We start from the raw sequence: 18,417 nt of genomic DNA, 5'->3' as shown, positions 1-18,417 counted from the left end.
TTGTACGCCTTTAAAGTTGGCGGTTTCTCAAATCGACCTGGTTGCCACCTGCTGGGCTGGATGCTAACCTAGATGTGTGAAGTGGTCAATGACCTAATTTTCTGAGCATCCAAATTTGAGAAATACCTTTGCATTTGTTTGTAGGGTGATAGCAATGCTCCATAGTCTCACTTTTTGCATGCTAATGGTAATATTTTTTAAAACGTACAAGCAATGCAAGAGTGGTAGTGCTCAATCCACCTTCTTGACTGTCCCGATTGCACGTGCCAATCTTGGGCTGTTGGAGCAATTGCTCTGAGTGACAGCAGACTTTGGAAGCCCTACAGTGTTCTTTGACCCATTTAAAGGGTCCATGACTCAATGTAGATGACCCATGTCATTTACTTGGCCTGTTCCGGGGAACTCAATGTGTAGGAACCCCGGAGAGTAAGATGCTAGGTAGCTTGGCCTATATGTTTCTGGTTGAGCAAAACCATTAATCAGCCAATAACTTGATTTCGGCTGTGAGGCCATAAAAGCTCCTCCTAACACATAGCACGTACAAACTAACAATGCCACAAATAACAGTACACCCCGCCTTAGAGTAATAAAGCCATTGTTGTAGCATCCAAGCCCAACATTTAGCCAACAAACCCATGCCTCAAGTTCTCTTTGGATCAGCCAAGTGTGCAGACTCCCTTCTACCATTGAAGGCGCCCAAAGCCCTTTTCCACCACAGTGTTATGTTGGCACCAGAGAGCTCAGGGTACTGTGACCTGATTACAGAAGGTTGGACAGTGTTATGATGGGAGTAGGCTCTAGTTTCCATCATGCTATTTTGTAGTCTAGAGTTGTGTGGCCTGGTTACAAAGGGGTTATTATTGATAAGATGGGGATGAGCTCTGGCTTTAATCATACTATTTTGTGGTTGGGACGTCTCTCACCCAAGCCCAATATGTCAAAACCATTAATGTCAATGGGTCCACAAAGTGCTAGCTAGCAAGGAAAGATAGACAAATCACGACACTCACCCCACCTCATACTCCAACCGCACTGGCACACACACCACCAAACGCCTTCGAGGATATGAGTGGGCCAAGCAGGCACTCTAGGCTCAAATTAGACACAGCAAGGCAGGGATACCCAGGTGTAGACACATCACCTCATCAAACACAGACTGGTAGGTGGCTGGGAGGGACATTGGGTTACTGACCCCCTGCCTGTACCGCCCCCTCACAAACCCGGTTTGGACCATGATGGGAATGGCTGTAAGGTTTTCCACCCGGTGCCCAGACCATACCTCACCTACCCTCAGATATGCATCATGACTGACCACCACAGCTCAGGAAGCCGGGAAACGCATGAGAAATGATCAGCAGCACAGGGTTGTGCAAATGGCAAAGGTGCGCTAAACAAGTCCCAGGAGTCAGATTTTGTGTCTGGAGATCCATGGGAACTGGAGGGTTTCCTGTAAAGTAAAGTAAATATGAGGTGCCCATGTGTCTTTAAGAGACTGTGCTATGAAAAGAACGTCCTCTGGCAGCGAGCCAGTTCAGCGGCACACCCGATATTACTGAGGCAGTTTTCAACATTTGTCCCCCCTGGGAAGAACCACTTCTGCATTTCCACAATGCTTTGGTATTTGGAGGCCATTCTGTTTCCAATTCAATCCTGGGAGTTTGTGTAAAGCTCTATGCAGGTGATACTTTCAACAAAAACCCTCAGCAAGGAACTGGGCATGGCCAGATCTCCCCTTCTGCTTGCATGGCTTCCAATTTGGCCATAGGGTAGGGTGGCCATATTTTCGGAACCAGGATTTGCTTCAATTTTGTAGATGTTCTTCAGAGGCACAGCACTGGAAAATAAATATGAAAAGCCAGAATGGCTTAGCTCACATATAAACTGGCATGACTATTATAGCTGCTAGATTTGGGGGTATATTTCAGCTCCACAGCAGCTATTTTACAGTTAATGTAAACATTGTAACCCTCCCCGTTTCACATAACATCCACATCCACCAGAACGCAGATGACACGCAGCTCTAACTCAAAATATCCTCCATCAAAGACATCTACAGGCTCAAGACCTGCCTCTCATTGATCCAGTCGTGGATGTCCAGTGCTTACCTGAAACTCAACCCCGCCAAGACAGAATTTCTACTTTGGACCAACAATACTGAATACCCAGACATCCAGACCTGGCGCATCTCGAGGGCTTCACACTCCAGCTGACCCGCGCCAATTTCCTTTGGGTTTGAAATCAAGAGAGACCACTCCTTCAATCAGCACATAGCAAGGAAGACACACGCGTCTTGGTACCAACAGCACGACTGAACCAAGGACTACGCAAATCAACCACATCACCCCGACCCTCATCGTACTGCACTGGTTCCCGCTGCCAGCCTGTATCGTCTTCAAATCCTGCTGCATTATCTACAAGGCTGTCATCCTGAAGTCCCCAAGCTACCTCACTGAGAAACTCAGCATCTCTGGAGGCCTACGATCCACCAGAAGTAAGGACATGTGCAGAATTGAACACTGCCATTGCAGGAAGGAAAAGAGCAGAAGACCGGCCTTCTATGTCTGCACCCCAAGACTCTGGAACCACCTCCCCACCAACACTGACTCAGCCCCTCGCTTCTACAACTGGGGAAAGAGCTGAAGACCCTCTTCTTCAAGGAATGGCTCCTCCCTAAGACCTAGGTCCCTACACTGTTCACTCCCCACCATACCCTAGACTCGGTGACCTGATGCCCACAGTTTCCTCCCTTCATTACTTGTAGACCCATAGCTGACTATTGTCCTCCCTCTCCTGTTGTTTGATCCCCACCTCCTTGTTTCTATGCTCCCTAGCCTTGTTCTTACTCCTGTGATTGTAAAATGCTCAGTTGCTTCTTGAAGCTAGGTCCACGCCCAATAATTACCCTATTAATAATACTTTGTGGAGAAATGTGTAGAGCTTAAACTTTTTCAAGAACCTTTGGCATCTTTTTTTGCAGAGTATTTGGGGGCACTGTTAATTATATATTCTGAAAGTGGCACAAGAGGAGCAATGTAGGGGCACACATTTTATAACATTTTGTGCCATCCTCGACCCTCCTTACTTTTATTTATGGTCCACTTGCTCAGAGCCCCCCCCCCAAAAATTCCCCCATAAGTTCTCCTAACTCTTTCACCTGTAACTTTCTTAACGTGCTCTGATAAAGATCCAGCCGCAACACCTATTCTACATATAGGGACATTTGACCATTTTGCTGAAGCTTGTCCCTTCCCTCATAATCTGTCCTGCCCTCTGCATAGAGAGATTTGGACCTTTACAAAGTCAATTGCCACTTTGTCTTGTGTTTTCTTCTCAAACTTTAAAACAGTATTTTTACCCAACAATTGACTTCTGTGTCATTTGCCTTGGAGGTATTGTGACTGACGAAAACATGGACTAACTTGTACATGTTTAGGCTTGAAATTGTAGGACTACCAAAAGGTTAACTGTTTGATACGCTCACCTGGTATCCACGGGGATGCCACCCAGCCTGTTGGTGCCCTTCCCAATGATTCCCTGGTGTGGTCTTGGTGTCGATGGGATTCGGCCTGGAAATGAAGACTATATTAGGACTGGGCGACCAAGGTAAGTTTTCCCCCACCTCCCTTGTGTTTCCAGCCCCTCCAGGTTCTCTTCTAACCTGGTTGTCGGAATCGGTGGGCTCTCCGTCCTGCTGTCTGGGCAGGGGCGCGTTGTCTTTTGTGGGTGCAGGCGGTCCAGTTACTTCACTGACTGCTGCCCTTGTAGTGTTTTTCAGGTAGGTCTTATTGCGATTGATGGCGTCGTAATTCTTGCATGCCTTTTCTCTGTTCTAAATGTCTCTATTTTTTATCTCCCTAGGAGCGCGGAGTGTCCGCTTGGAGAACTGGATATGCTGGTTCTCACCGGGAGATGATGCGGCAAGGAGGCGCTTTGCGTAGCGCAGCAATGTCTTGTCCTCTCTGACCTGTGCTTTTCTCTTTTCGTAGGTCGCGGTGAGTTCCCAGCGCAGATGGAGTTCCGGAGCTATGCTGGCCGAAAAGAAACCAACCAGGTAAGTCTTTAAGCGCTTTGTGGTTGTAATGTCTCCATTACCTCCTTTAATTATGTCTTTCTCCTTTTCTCAGGTCCTTCGATCCGGGTGGTGAACTCCATCAACAGAGCTGCCCAGGAGCTGTAAGCAGTGAAGGATGATGAATGCAGGTAAGGTTCTGCTGCTAACGATGTTTTTGGATTTTCTGCAGGTCCGGAATTCATCAGACTCGTGAGAAAGCTGGACACGGTGAGCGTCACGTTGCTAGAAGCAAAGTAACGCAAAGCGTGTTGTCTTGTTTGGGTGTGGTTTAAATAGCCACTGTAAAGTAGTCCAGGTAAAGTAGTCCCTAGACCACCACACCCAAAACACTAGACTGCGTAGCTTGGTTCTAGGAATCAAGCTATGTGGATGCCTCCATGTTGGCTGAAAGCCTAAATAAAGTAGTTCCTCAAGCAGATGTCTTTCCTTACTGATGAGCCTGGCACCAGAGGCGCAAGGACTGGCCCCAAGAGGGCCTGAGAAGTGGATGCCAGGCCTCATTAGTGATCCGAGCCCTGATTCCACCTGGCCAATGGGCTTGCCAGTGGGCATCAAGGCTGAGGGTTGTGACACTGTTGAAGCGACTGCCCCTCACCCCCAATTAAAGTGGAACCTCACAGTTTTCCTCACCAATCAATGTTTCACGTGATCTGCCGAACCCTTACATTACATGCAATGTGACTAGGCGGCAGGGCAATGCCCTGGAAACCTGTTCTGACAATTAGTGTCTCAGCCTTACCTGGAATCCACCTCTTCAACAAGCAGCACTGTCTTTTCTCATCACATAGGTGTATACTCTGGGCAGCCTATCAAAAAGCCAGGGCTGGTTGGGGAACCTAATTTGGCTGCAGTGTATCTTGAAGCAGAGAATGGTTTGGTTTCATGTAGGCATTGCAAACATTTTGAATGTTGCAGCTGGCCTAATTGCCATTGATGGTGCTTCCATACAATATGTTGCCGTGACTGTCACCGCACAGGTTTGTTGATATGCTGTGATGGCACGAAGAAGCCACATGCCTGGAGATTTTCCTTCATCGTGTCTGCTTCTGCTCTCAAACGCTCTGCTCTGCAAAATCCTCCCTATCTTCATTTGGGTGCAGAAGTACGAGTCTGACACAGTGGCGGCATGTTTGTTGGCAAAGACTTTTATTTATGAAAGTAAAAGAAAAGGAAGAAACGATGTTGCCCTATTTCTATGTGGGGTTTCCCTACCTCAACCAAAATATGAAGGACTCTGCCAGGATGCCCGTTAAAGTCAAAAGTCCTCCATCCTGTGTCCAAACCTATTTCCTTCCCTTACACTATATACTAACTAAGGAAAAACTGGGTGTCTTCTTGATCCAGAAAGAGGTCCCTCTCATTCTGGATACAGATTCAAATGTTCGATTCTTGATGAAAAAAACCTTATGAATGAATATTTAACTTAAAAGTTCTTGACGTTGGATGCTCTTCCAAACGTATTCAAAACAAAGTTCCTAAATATCAGGGGGGAACCTCTTCCCCTGTTCTTTCTTCAGCTCATAAACATGCATCAGGTCTGGTTCACTATCATGCCAGACCGGACTGTGGACTTTCTGTTCACAAACACAATTTTCAAATATCTCCAGATTACCTATGTGGCATCGGGTCTGGCTCACTATCCTGCCAGACTTGATTGTAAATCTTAGAGTTCCAAAAAGTGAGTCTTCCTTTGACAATGGGTCCCCGGCCTGTTGTTCTGGTTTCATGTACCTCTCTAACTCTTTTACATGGGCCCCAGATCCCACTGTGCTGTTTTGGGATCTCCCCAACTCGTTCTGTCACTTGCTTCTCTTGTCTGCGGGTCCCAGACCCCTCTATATTCTCTCGCGATCTCCCTGACTTGCTTTAGGCCCCAGCCCATTGACTATGACCGCTGTGTACTGCTGTTTTGGGGCATACCCTATTTCATATGGGTCCCAGACCCTGATATCCTGTTTTTGTGTGACCTCTGCCCCTGCTTCACTCAATGTTCAGTTGAACAGACCTGGTGTACTCTCCTGCCAGGTACTGTTCCACATAGGATATTTTCGTTAAGTTTGTTTCAAACTATATAGTTCCGTTATCCCTTTTTGCTTCTCGGATATTGGTATGTGCTTTTTTAATCTATTTACTGTGTCCCAGTAGCCGGCCTGACACTTTCCCTACCTCTGGGAAATGTTGTTGCGATCTCCAGCCTGTCCTGGGAGTAGAGCATAGCTCTGTGCTGCTGCCGCGTTTGTCATCCTGTCTTCGGCGGCTCTGCAGCATTAGGCTACCTTTTGCATTTTCGGCTGTGTGCCTTCTTCTTGCTTTGGCTGCGCCAGTTGGGTTTCCTCTTTGTGTGCCACCAGACAGGTCCCTGTTGCATGGACATCCTGGAGAGATTTGTCCCTCCTCGACAGCGTATCTGCTTCTTTCTAATGGGATCCTCACCACAGAACCGGCGTGTGGTTCCTCACTCCTCCATGGCTGGCTTGAACAAGTATTCAGTCCTTCCTTATCATCGAGGCTGCCTCTAGTAAGCTGTACCGTGTATGTTGCTTCCGTGGTGGGCTTTTGCCTCCTTGCCTGATCTTCTTCGCGTCAGTTATGGTTTCTATTCCACCTGATTAAGCCCCACTCCTTCTCGTCCAGTATGATTAATGAAGACCTCTACTCTACTAACATACATAGAGGTGTGGGGGACCAGAGGAGAATGAGTGCAGTGAAAGGACAGTGGGGACAGGGTGAATACCACTTTCTTCCAAGGCTATCATCACTGGTCCCATGGAGGGCTTCTCTCCCCATGAGATCCACTGGCCGAATACCACCCCTAGGAGGACTATCGGGTAACGGCCTTACCTCCCTGGTCTCATGGGTAGGGGATCCACCCATGGGAGCAGTGACAATACCCTGGGATTCATCAGAGAAGGTATACGAAAATCGGAGGTCATGGCGCTCTCCCGCAAAGACACCAGACAGCCGACCCAACACCAATTGAGAACCCCAACCCTTTCCAGTTAAGCTACAAACAGGCTGAAGAAGTCATAACCCACCACCTGCTAAACTCCCTGAGGCCTACCAGAGAACCTGGAGATTGCTGCCCCTCTTCAAATGCAGGCATATATGCTGACATAGTCAAATGTCACACTAAAGCGTTTGTCAATAGCTCCCTCATGACTGGCACTATGCCCAAATCCCACAAATTCTCCCTAGCCTAGCCCCAACTAAAAGGCTTCCCAGAATCCCCAGGAAACGATTGTCCCATCCCTGTTGTCTAAGGCCAGCTGTGATGGATGTAACAGTGGTCACACTGCAGCTAAAGCCACAAGCTTGTGGACCATCATCAATCCAGATGGAGCCACAGCATGACATTGTAGCATGACATGATATGATAGAAGTAATTTATAATGCGCCTGCACACAAGTGTTTCTAGGCGAGAAATGCTTCTCAACATTTAATTCATTCAGAAAGAAGAGTGATATACTGGTACACATCATTTCACCCTCGGGAACCAAGCATGTTGGTTCCCCCCGGCACCCACAGCTTGCGGTGGTGTCCGCGGCTTTTTAACTCTTCTGTGAAGCCATTGATGGGCTTCCTCATGAGCATCGCCTCCTTTTCCATTCATGCGCGACCCATTCTCTGCCATGTCAATGGACCTAAGTGCTACCAAATCCAGGATGAGATCAACCAGCTGAAAGCTCAATCAGTCCAAAACCAGAAATCCTGGCTATTGTCCTGCATCAAATAATGCACACCATCTAAAGTGGTAATACCGCTGATCAAAGAGAGAAATGTTGTCCCTTATGTGACTCACTAGCATGATTCCTAATGCCCACACCTAAATCGGATCCTTATTCCAGCTATAAATATCCTCCTTTTTTATCCCATAGGGGAACCAAGCCATGATGGGTGACTCTCTAGTCCCCTTGCACTCCACTCCTTCCTACCAATTCCAATAGCTCTATATGTTTCACCGCAGCACCACTGGATCACTGATCCTGAGGTTAAAGAAGCGGCAATTGATTTCCACCTGACTGAAGAGCTTTCCCTAGCTATGAGCAGGTGATGATGGTGATGGGTCATTTATAACGCGCTTAATCCCAGAGGTTTCTAAGCGTGGACCCGGGGATTGAACCTGTGTTGCTACGCCTCGTCTTGCTCCCAAGGCAAGCGCGTTGCCGCTGAGCTATCCTCCCGGGACACAGGTGCAGAAAGAAAAGCAAGACGTTCATGAGACCTAGGCAGTGGATCATTGGTTCCAGCTCACACAAGGTACACATTATCATTAAAACGTCTTGCGGAAAGGTTTCCTTTATAGGAACCTTGAAACTGTAAATACTTAAAAAAAAATGCTATTATCTTAAAACGTCCCCCATTGACTTTGGAGACAATGAAGAAGGCGTGTGGAAACCAGATGCACCAGCTCCATGTGTTCCTCAAACTAGAGGAATGAACAATTGGTAATTAACGCCTTAAACCAACAGCCCAGAGTCCATCGCAGTCCTTCTAAATAACTATGCAACTGACTAAAAGGGTGTCTAATTTACCTTCAGTCATATTCAAATGTTTGATTATTTTTTTTATTGTGCAAAAGTGAATCAAATAAACCTTACACAAAAAGGAAAAATAAAAAGTGGAATAAGGAGCGAAAAAAGAAAAAGCACAGAAAAAGAGAGAACAATAAACTAACACTCCAAATCTACTTAATTCCCAATCACAAAACATACAGCATGTAAACTTATTTCCAGAATGCATCAACATTTCATTAATATTTTAAAACAAATTGAACAGATCTAAGAGTTGCTAAAATCAATGAGATTTTATTTCCTGCAAAATACGCCTCCAATGGGTTACTGAGGCGATCATAGCAAAGTTTAAAAACATTTGCTAAAAGGTCTGCTCTTTATCTCATACAAATGAGGCCATTGTACATATATATGAAACAGAGACTCATCTTTAATGTGATCCCCACAAACCCGACAAAAACAATCTGCCTGAGGAAGCCTAGCTCCTATTCCCAAAATGTCATTAGTCAATGATAAATGTAACCTAAATCTTAAATATTGGTTTCTCCAACAATCATTAGGAAACTGAATTAAATATTGAGGGATTGATCCTGGTTTTTTGTCCTTGTTTGCCACATCTCGATATAATTTGAGTCCTGCATTGTTATCCACTCAAGGTCCCATTATTTTGTCTATACTTACGCCCGATTATTAATGAGTCCTTATAAGATCTTCACACTGATACAAGAATTTGTTTAGCACCTTTCTGGATTTGGCAATGCCTTCTTTCGGGAGACTTGAAGGGAACATTTAGGTGGATCTAAAATGTTCCATTTAACTGCAGAAGACGCCATTTTACAATTGCTCACCATGGCAGTAATAGATATTGGGACACAATTAAGAGAAAGTACCTGTCTCCATATTAAATCCTCTTGTTTATTTAAAATCTGGCTACCTCCTAACTCGACAATTTCAAGGCCATAGACAATGGCAGGTGTTATTTGTTGAGAGAACCCTGAGGGCGTCCTCACTTCTTTTCCCCCGTCATCCTCTGGCCAGGTGGCCAGGGAAAGGCCATCGCTTTTGGATCCTGACCCTGGTGGTGGATATGCGAGGGATGATCACCTGGGTGGAGGGAACTCTGGGAGTGGAGAGAGGACGTCCTTGGCTGAGGCATGGTATTCCCCATTCCCTTTTCACAATGAACCCTCGCAACAGCTTTTGTAGGTTACTATCAACCTATTCCCTTCCGAAATGGCCCTCCGAAATACCATTGTTATACTAGGACGAGGAAGATATCACCTAAGAGGACACATCCTCATGTGAGCAGGATAAACGCACATCAGCCTCCTCTTATTAATACACAGAAATATCAGCACAGTAACAAAACGAGAGTTATGCACACTTCCCGTCCTTCACACCACTTTGGTACTAAGACGAGGAAGAGGGCTTTGGAGGAGTTCAACTGCAATAGCCAGGCATGTCCAGCTAATAGGTTTAACTATGGTCAGGCAATTAAAGTTAAGGACTCGCACCTGTAGCCTTTTAGCAAGTCCCAGGTGTATAAGAAGGGTGACCGCCCTGCAGTGGAAGAGAGACGGCCTCAAGAGTAGGATGCGTATTATGGAAGCGGAGCAGGCTGGAGAGGAACTGGCATGAGGAAAGCCATGCTGAGCAGGAGTGCAAGGGAGACGCCAGGGTCAAGGCTGGCCATGAGAGCATCGAAACTCCTGCAGTCCTCCCTGCCCGGTGTCCACAGCAGGAGCTGTGGGGCACCAGAATCTCCTGAGTGCCGCAGATCTCTGAGAGAACAAGATGGGCTCTCAATAGTTCCTGCCGTGGAAGTGTGGGGCTGCGTGCTACCGAGGACGGCGAGCAGTGCTCGATGTGGCTCCTGTGAAGAAAAGGTAGAGCAAATAGAAGCTAAGAAGCAGAACCAAGGAGCGCGAAAAAGCATCCGTATACCGGTGAGTGCAAAGAAGGGGAACACTCGTACTGGGGCACAGCCGGGGCTGGCAACAAGCATGTCTGAACGCTGAATGAACTGAAAACTATTGCAAATGCTACAGAAGGTCAAATGAAATGACTTTGAATACTGAACAAGCTAAAAGCATTACAAGTACTTTTTAAAGGGACAACACGCATTATTGAATACAGAGCTAACTAAAAGATATGATGAGCATGTTTGAATACAGTGACAAACAAAAACAAGTGATGAACACTTATGAGTATTTATGAAAGACATCAAAGCAAGGTGATGAAAAGGGCTAAACACCACAGAGCGATTTGTACGAGACTGCAAAGAAGAATGTAAAATAAGTATTGGTCAAAGATACAGGAGTCTAAAGGACTGCAAGTTAAGAGAGAAAACCTGTGTTGGCATGAATCTGAAGAATACAGAAGCATATTAAAGTGCATAGGGTTATCGGTTGAATGACCTGTAATGGGTGGACAGTGTGGTCTGATAACTACACCCAGACAAGTGACCCCTATTTGGAAAGAACAAAGGAAAGCAGGGTTATCTGTTGCGTGACCTGTCATGGGTGGACCGTGTGGTCAAACAACTGCACCTAGACTGAGTTGCCCCCATTTGGAAAGAGCCAAGGAAAGCAAATGTAAAGAAGTTTGTATGTTGCAACAATTTCTGAAGTGAATGATACATGCACAAACAGAGTAATCTATGTGAATTAGTGGAAAATCTGAATGACCAAGGATTTGAACTGGTAATGTTTTGAATGCTGGGAGATTTGAACTGATTTTGGTTTTGTAAGCTGGAAGAGCTGGATTCTTGGGGAAGGGAACCCCCGAGACTGTATGAACTGTGTACCAAGAAGGTTTGGAATTGGTATTGGTTTTGGAATTGGGACTAGAAAAGCATAATTGGTGTTTTTCTTTTTGGAAACTGAAATGTGTTGTCTTGGAGAAGGGAACCCAGAGGTCATTGGAACTATTCTAAATTTGTGGAAGGAGAAGCTGAATATAATCCCCTCTTGGGGAAGGGAACCCCAAGACATTGTGAACTGGTTTGAACTCTTAGAGAAGGGAAGAAACTCAAGACTTTGTGAACTATGTTGAACTCTTGGGGAAGGAAAGCCGAGGTCTTTTGGAACTGTTCGGAACTTGGGGAATGGGAAGCTGAGTGTAAGCCAAAGAGCAGAAAGAAGCTTGGAATTTTATTTTTGAACACTATTTCGGGAGTTCTTCTCTTTCTCTCCAAGCAGGGTGTTCTGCATATTTGTGTGCGGCCTCATGTCTGCAGATGCTGCACTTCCTTCCCCAAATGGGACGCTCACCCTCTTTGCAGCAGCGATGCCTGCCGTGCCTCTTCCCCCAGGCACGAGTATGGTCTATGGCTCTGCAGCGGCGATCCTCACTGCGTCATTCCTTCCCCCGTGCGGGAGCATTGTCTCCAACACTGCATCAGCGGTCATTGCAGTGTGTTCTCCACCAGGCACGAGTGGCAGATACACTGATGGGGCAGCGGTCCTTGTTGTGCCTCTCCCCCATGTGGGAAACCTTCAGCAGCACAAGCGCGCCCCGGGGATCCACAGGCGCGTGCCCGCTTGTGACGGGACCTCGATAGGGAGAGAGGGGGGGATGACGGTCGTCAGGGAGGATCCAACAAGAATTGAGCACCGTGCATCAGGCGTATGTAAGGCATGCACCAGCTTGGCTTGGTCTGCACACAGGGTTACACTAGTTGTGACAAATCAACTTCCGGGGCACTAGTGGACCAGAGATGAATATCAGTTTCTAAACCATCAGTCAGCCCCACACCTCTAGGACACCAGAAGGGATCCAAACAGATTGGAAACACAAGTAATTTATAAACCTCCTTGTCCAATTTTGGTAACATAAACAGAACGGCAGGCTTATCTACGCAAGGTCATGGATCGTTGGTTAGTTGCAACACAGTGAAAATACAATTATTACCCAATGATGAAAGGGACTGTCCAGTCAAGGTTGCATATAAATATATACTTTATTATTACAACATACAGTTCTAGCACACTACAAAATACAGCCCATGTCTGGTCTGGACCAGACATCCTCACCTCCACCCGCGAGCAAACCCGTAATGTGGCGGCCCGTAATGAATGGTGCCGGTCCCTTACTGGCACCGTTCATTACAGGACCGCCCTTGTTGTAATGAGGCCCATTATCTCTGTGCTGGTTGATGGATCTGGAACGCTGGTCGAGGCGTCTCGAATGGCTTTAGTGACTGCTGCGTGACAACAGTCAATGGTGCAGTTGGCTTGCATTTGGAGGACGTGGCTGCCTCGAAAAATGACCTAAAAAGATGGACTCTGGTTGATGCTTGTTGTGGCACTCCTCCTAGCTTATTTGCTGGGCGTGTGTCATCCTTTAAGGCGGACAGCCCAAAGCTGAGGCGAGTGTTTGCAGGCAACGTCCTTGTCCTTTGGTTAGAGACTCTCTGGCACTTTCCACCTAGGAAGCTTGCTGGCAGAACCTAGCAGGGCACACTGTGTGCTGGTTGGGTACCGGTCATGGAGCTGCTGGACAGGTCCTCTGAGGTTGGTATCTTCCTCTGTTCCCTGGGCGATGTTTAGGCGAGCGATCTTGCTTCCCTCTTGGAACCCTGGCCTTCCTTCACTGGCGGAAGCTGTAAGGCAGACTGTACCTCCAGCCAGGGATCCAAATGAGTCCTTCTATTTAGTCCTTTCAAAGTTGTGGGATGATCTGCCAAAAGAGGGGCTCAACCCTCTTTTAAAGCCAAATGGGCCACAGTGATTGGTGCAGGCTATCCTGGGTCCCCACCAACAATATTCAGTTATGCGTGAGGTCATAACCAGAGTGCTTTGCAACAGGAAAAGTAAGTGGTGACAGCATGTACTACTAGGTCCCACTCAGCTTCCTGTCTGTTGTGGATCAAAGTGTCTCTCTGGTTAATTGATCAAAGCACAGGTCTCCCTTTTAGTTTGTGGCGAGAACAGACTGTCTTAATCAAATCACATATGTCTTCCATCTGAAAGGGGATTGCTACTGTAAACAGTTTTCCCAGACATGCCATTCACTGCCCTTCATACAGAGGGGTGGGAGCTAGCTTCAAGTTGACACATTGCATATCAAAGAGGTGTTGGTTTCCTGTCCCCTTTTGTCAGTTCTGTAACCAGGCCTCTCCACATGCCTGCTTCCATTAACTCTCATCAGTACGCACTGCCACCACACATAACTTTGACAATAGACAGGGCGGATCCATGTAGCCTTTGATATTAAATTAGGATGGCCATGGCAGGAGGAAGGTGTTGCATTCCCACTTCCTGAGATGCTTTGATGTGCCTGTGGCTGCCACATTCCAGCTGAACATGACAGGAGGACTGCACCTCTAGGCTGTGCCCCCCACAGTACACTTCACTATGTTTGTTGTGCAGCAAGCATAGGTAAATGTGTGTGTATTTGCCCCAGACATTTTCCGAGGTTGATCTCCCATCATTCAATTTCTTTAAAAGATATAAAAAAAATCCCAGGTGAGCACACACTCCCCGTGCAGGTGGTTGAATTCCTCACACTAGTCCTCGTCGCCATTCTTGTGGGGCACTGGGTAAGGCCGGGCCACCCTGCTGCATGCTTGCAAGACAGACACAGGAGTCCTGGGAATTACTTGGTAACTGCCGCACGTGAACCTGTGCAGCCCTTTTATTGGGTTAATCACATGGTGTGTGCCACATGTCATTCACACGTGATTCTGCATGAGGCAGGGAGGGGACTCAGACACAACATAATTTACAATTATTTGTAGTCCGTTTGTTTCTCCTTCATGCATTAAATATTTGAGATTGTATACTTTCCTTTCCCTGTCAGTACACACCATTGTATAAAAGAATGACATTACAACAATCACAAAAACACAGTGGGCTAGGCAAGATGAAAATGGCAATGTCTTGAATCCTTTATTTAAGCCCCAAAGAAAGTAACTGTATGAACAGTTTGCTTTATAAATTGTTCCTACCTGCCCAATGTCTATCGTGATTTTCTACACTACATGTGTTTCAAGGGGAGCAGAAGCCGAAAAGCGCGTTCGAGCAGTCAATTAATCCACATTGGCAGCAGCATATAATTACATACCAGAAGTGCAGCGCAGAAACAGGGAAAAGCGCTTTGTTACTTTTGTTCTCGAGGTTTGTCAACCTCTATATAACTCCTCAAAAAAGACCTTGTGGGTCGAAACACGTGTCGGCTGTGTGTTTTCTTTTTAATTCCTGGTTAATCAGCACAGTGTGATTTAAATTCTACATTTTTACCAGGTCATGGAAAAGGTAATGTTTAACATTCAGTACTGCACTGGATTGTGATGCTCTGTATTACATATGTTCCAATACCCGGTGCCTACCATGGTGCAAACGCGTACCCAGATGAAGCCAATAAACTCCTCGCTTCAACATTATCAGGTTCCATATGACTGGGGATTCCCCCTCAAGATTATCTTTTAGTTAGACAATTTAAAGCACCACTTCTCAACATTCAAAGCTGCTGGCTGCACATTTTATATACATTAAGGCAGATGATTAAGATCTCAGAGAAATCCCCTCTCTTTCTTCCTCACGAGACGTCATAGAAGGCATGGAAGAATAAGGCCTTCACTTGATAAAAGAGAAAAAAGTATTGACTCCAACCCACTCCGAGGAATAGGACGACCCCTGAAATCTAAATAGGTTCAACAAAGTACGCTCTGGGGCCTAGCTACTGTAGTCCCAGACTGTCAAATGTGCCACTGACTTGGAACATTTGCATACAATACTAATGTGTATCACTTTTGTTTATTGGTTTCTAAAAAAGCTCATATTCATGTACTGACTCGCCCTCGCTTAAAAAATACCTATGACATAAATATGAGAATCGGGTGTGAAAACAGAAAAGAAACCTATTTACAAATATGACGTTTTCCCTTGACCTGCCACATGAATCCTATGTAATGTCCTTGCATTATTGTTTGCCATTTGCAGGCTCCCATATACTAATTAGATGCTGCTCCCCTACATGTTTCAGTCCTCAGACCAGTTGAGGACCTTACTCAGGTGGTGGGGGGGATTCCTGTTACATTTTTGTGCTATCATAAATTAACAGGACAAGAACGGTGAGATCATTGGACTTTTTCAAAATGATTTCTCCCAAAGTGAGATGATTTACCGGGGGAGGGTGCTTGATTTTGGGGGGAGGGAGGCCTACCTTCTTATGTGAAATGTTTTTCTTTTGTTGTTGAATACCCGGACTCCAGCACCAGTCTGCAGCCAAGCTAGAATAGTTTCACTGACCATTTAAAACCTCATTTTAGAACATCTTGCAAAGAATGAGGGCAAGGTAAGTGAGGACCACCTTTCGTGGTCTCTGGAGTGAGCAATGAAAGATCACTGGTCTAAGAACAATGCGCATTTGCAATATTGTTCTCAGCGATGACTGTTTTCCCATCATCTGCACCACCTTGCAAATTCGTACTTGTACTCCCTTTTGAGGGCACTCATTGCGAGCTATGCATTATAAAGCACACACTTAGGTGAGAATTAATAGAGCATTGTACATAGCGGACTCCAACCCTGGGCTGCAGGCCTTGAGGAGGTTGCTGGGGTGGCTAGGCAGTGGAGCGGAAGACTTGTGGTAAACAAGGTATCAAAGAGAGAAATTAAGGGGAAAAAAGAAGAAACTTCCAAAAACAAAGAAAGTCAAGTTTTAAAAAAGGTCACATTTAAAAGACTCAGTGCTGCTTGAAGGGTCGAACGTAAACGGCCCCATTTTAGGCTGTCTCCCTTTTGCATGCAGACATATGGACTAGGAATGAAGCATTAACATTGAAGCTCCTGATGGGCAGGAAGGATAGCTCATGGGCAACGTGTTTGTCTTGGAAGCAAGACGACGCAGCAGCGCAACACAAGTTTGAGTCCCGATCCCGTGCTTAGAAACCACTCCCTGGTATTAAGTGTGTTCTACATGAACAATGAAATAAAATGGTGATCATAGCAGGATGACTTCATCTTAAAGGTTTTTCATATTTGCGTTTGATCAAATATCATTGGCTGAGCAGGCACCAGAGTGCCTACTTCTAGCAGAGACCTTGGTAGCTTCTGGTACATGGTTACTCATTATGTGGCCCTCCGAATATTGTGGACTTCAGCTCTGATGACCCCTATGCAGCATAGTGAATTGTGAATTATCGTGGGAATTGTAGTTCTCTAGCATCATTCCCCCCACAAAGAGTATTAACTATTTTCCATGGAGGTCATTTCGAGGCCTGATGGGTGAGCCATGGCCATCATTAGTCAATTTGATGCTCATCTGGATTGTGCTTCAATGATTGTGAACAGCTGCCCATTCTCTATTTACATGCCTGTGTTCCCATTGGATGTTTTTTATTGTTCCCATAATTCCAATGCACCTTAACTGCCTTCATTAACCACCCTCTCCCTCTTTCTCACCCTCCTTCTCCTTTTCCCCCCTCTTCCCCTCTCTCTCTCTCTCTTTTTCTCCAAATCCCTCAGTGTGCCCCTCGTTGGGAAACAATTGGTGTGTGATGAAGGGGTCATCCCCATACTGGTTGACCTTTTGGGGGACGCTGATGCCGAGGTGCGCGCCAACGCTGCCGGTGCCTTGATGTACGCCATTATCACCACCCCAGGTAAGACTGGAAGCTGAGCAGAGCCCACCCTGGCAGAACCCTAGGCAAAGGATAATGCCTTTGGCACAGATATTTGTCTGTCGCGGGGCAGGCACGTAGTGGAAATAAGCATGCCTGGCATGAATATTCCTGGATGCCAACCCCCGGGTGCTTGCAGAGCTCCTCTGGGTAGAGATAACTTCTTACAGAGTAATTTGCACCTCATAAGTTGAGACATTGATACTGAGGGCAACCGGTAGCCGGCAGTAACAATTGCTTGCCCCTTTGGACTTATGAAAATGAGGGTCACATGAGTACGATTACACATTTTGGTAGCGTTTATGAAATACGGGGGGCACTTGAAAATATATTTGTTTTCAAATTTGTTACAGTTAGAGAGTCTTGTTTGAGTTCTATTTGAGTATTAGGGTCATTTTTTCTATTGTATTGTTATATTCTGAAATTGTTTTAAACCTGATGTGCCTGTCTGTTGGCTGTGCACAATTGATGACCCTTTTCTAACATGTAAAATAAAAGAGTCCCTCTCGCTCTTTGGTATCATTTGCCTTTCTGAGGGGTCCTAACTGTGTCTTTCCCTCTATCCAGGTAAATTTGCTGCACTACATTCCTGCGCCATCCCATTGCTGCTTCCGCTGGTCAAGGATAAGCTCAGTAAAGTGCGCTTGAATGCCCTGAAGTGCCTGACCATCCTGTCCGAAACCTCAGGGGGGCGCAAATCACTCCTGAGTCAAGTGGAGGTCCTTCGGGAACTGTTGGAGGACCCCAACGAGGCTGTGCAAAAGGCTGCCGCTGCTGCCTTGGCGGTGGTCCAATGGAAACCCTAAAGTTGGGGTAGACTGTGGTTGGAGCACAGTGCCACCATTTGGCTGCATCTGGCTACTGCTAACCGCGTCAAGCTACCCACGTCCATAAAGGGCGATGTTTCCTGCTGAAGTTCTCCATGATTTTGCCTGTGCCAATCATCAAAGAGAAATTTTGGTCCAAACACTATCGTAGTAATAAAATGCTCTATGTTAAATGGTGCTGCAATCCTTCTTTGATTACAGAACTAAGTCTGGGATTCACAACTGAGTGTGTCCCTTCACTGCAGCGGCCTTGGGACATGTGTGATGCTCTTCTCCACCGATGGAGCATCTGAAATGTGCAAGATCTCTTTCCATAACTGGTGCTGGGGGACATAGGTCAAGATCGCTTTCCATAACTGGTGAAGATCGCTTTCCATAACT

At 46.2% G+C, this 18,417-nt stretch overlaps 1 protein-coding gene across 1 annotated transcript in view; it reads left to right on the top strand.

Moving 5' to 3' along the window:
* The window catches only part of RSPH14 (radial spoke head 14 homolog), an 832,917-nt gene extending 814,708 nt beyond the window's left edge, over positions 1 to 18,209 (top strand). The window contains exons 5-6 of the mRNA XM_069619850.1: positions 17,055 to 17,191; positions 17,777 to 18,209. Coding sequence (XP_069475951.1) covers positions 17,055 to 17,191; positions 17,777 to 18,015 — 376 coding nt within the window. The 3' untranslated portion in view covers positions 18,016 to 18,209. The remainder of the gene's footprint in view (positions 1 to 17,054; positions 17,192 to 17,776) is intronic.
* The last annotated feature ends 208 nt before the right edge of the window (positions 18,210 to 18,417 follow it).

The sequence above is a fragment of the Ambystoma mexicanum genome, chromosome 10 (assembly GCF_040938575.1).
Source record: "Ambystoma mexicanum isolate Mex_15411 chromosome 10, UKY_AmexF1_1, whole genome shotgun sequence".
Lineage (NCBI taxonomy): Eukaryota > Metazoa > Chordata > Amphibia > Caudata > Ambystomatidae > Ambystoma > Ambystoma mexicanum.
Note: the sequence above shows the minus strand (reverse complement) of the source record. Positions and strands in the feature narration are given on the sequence as shown.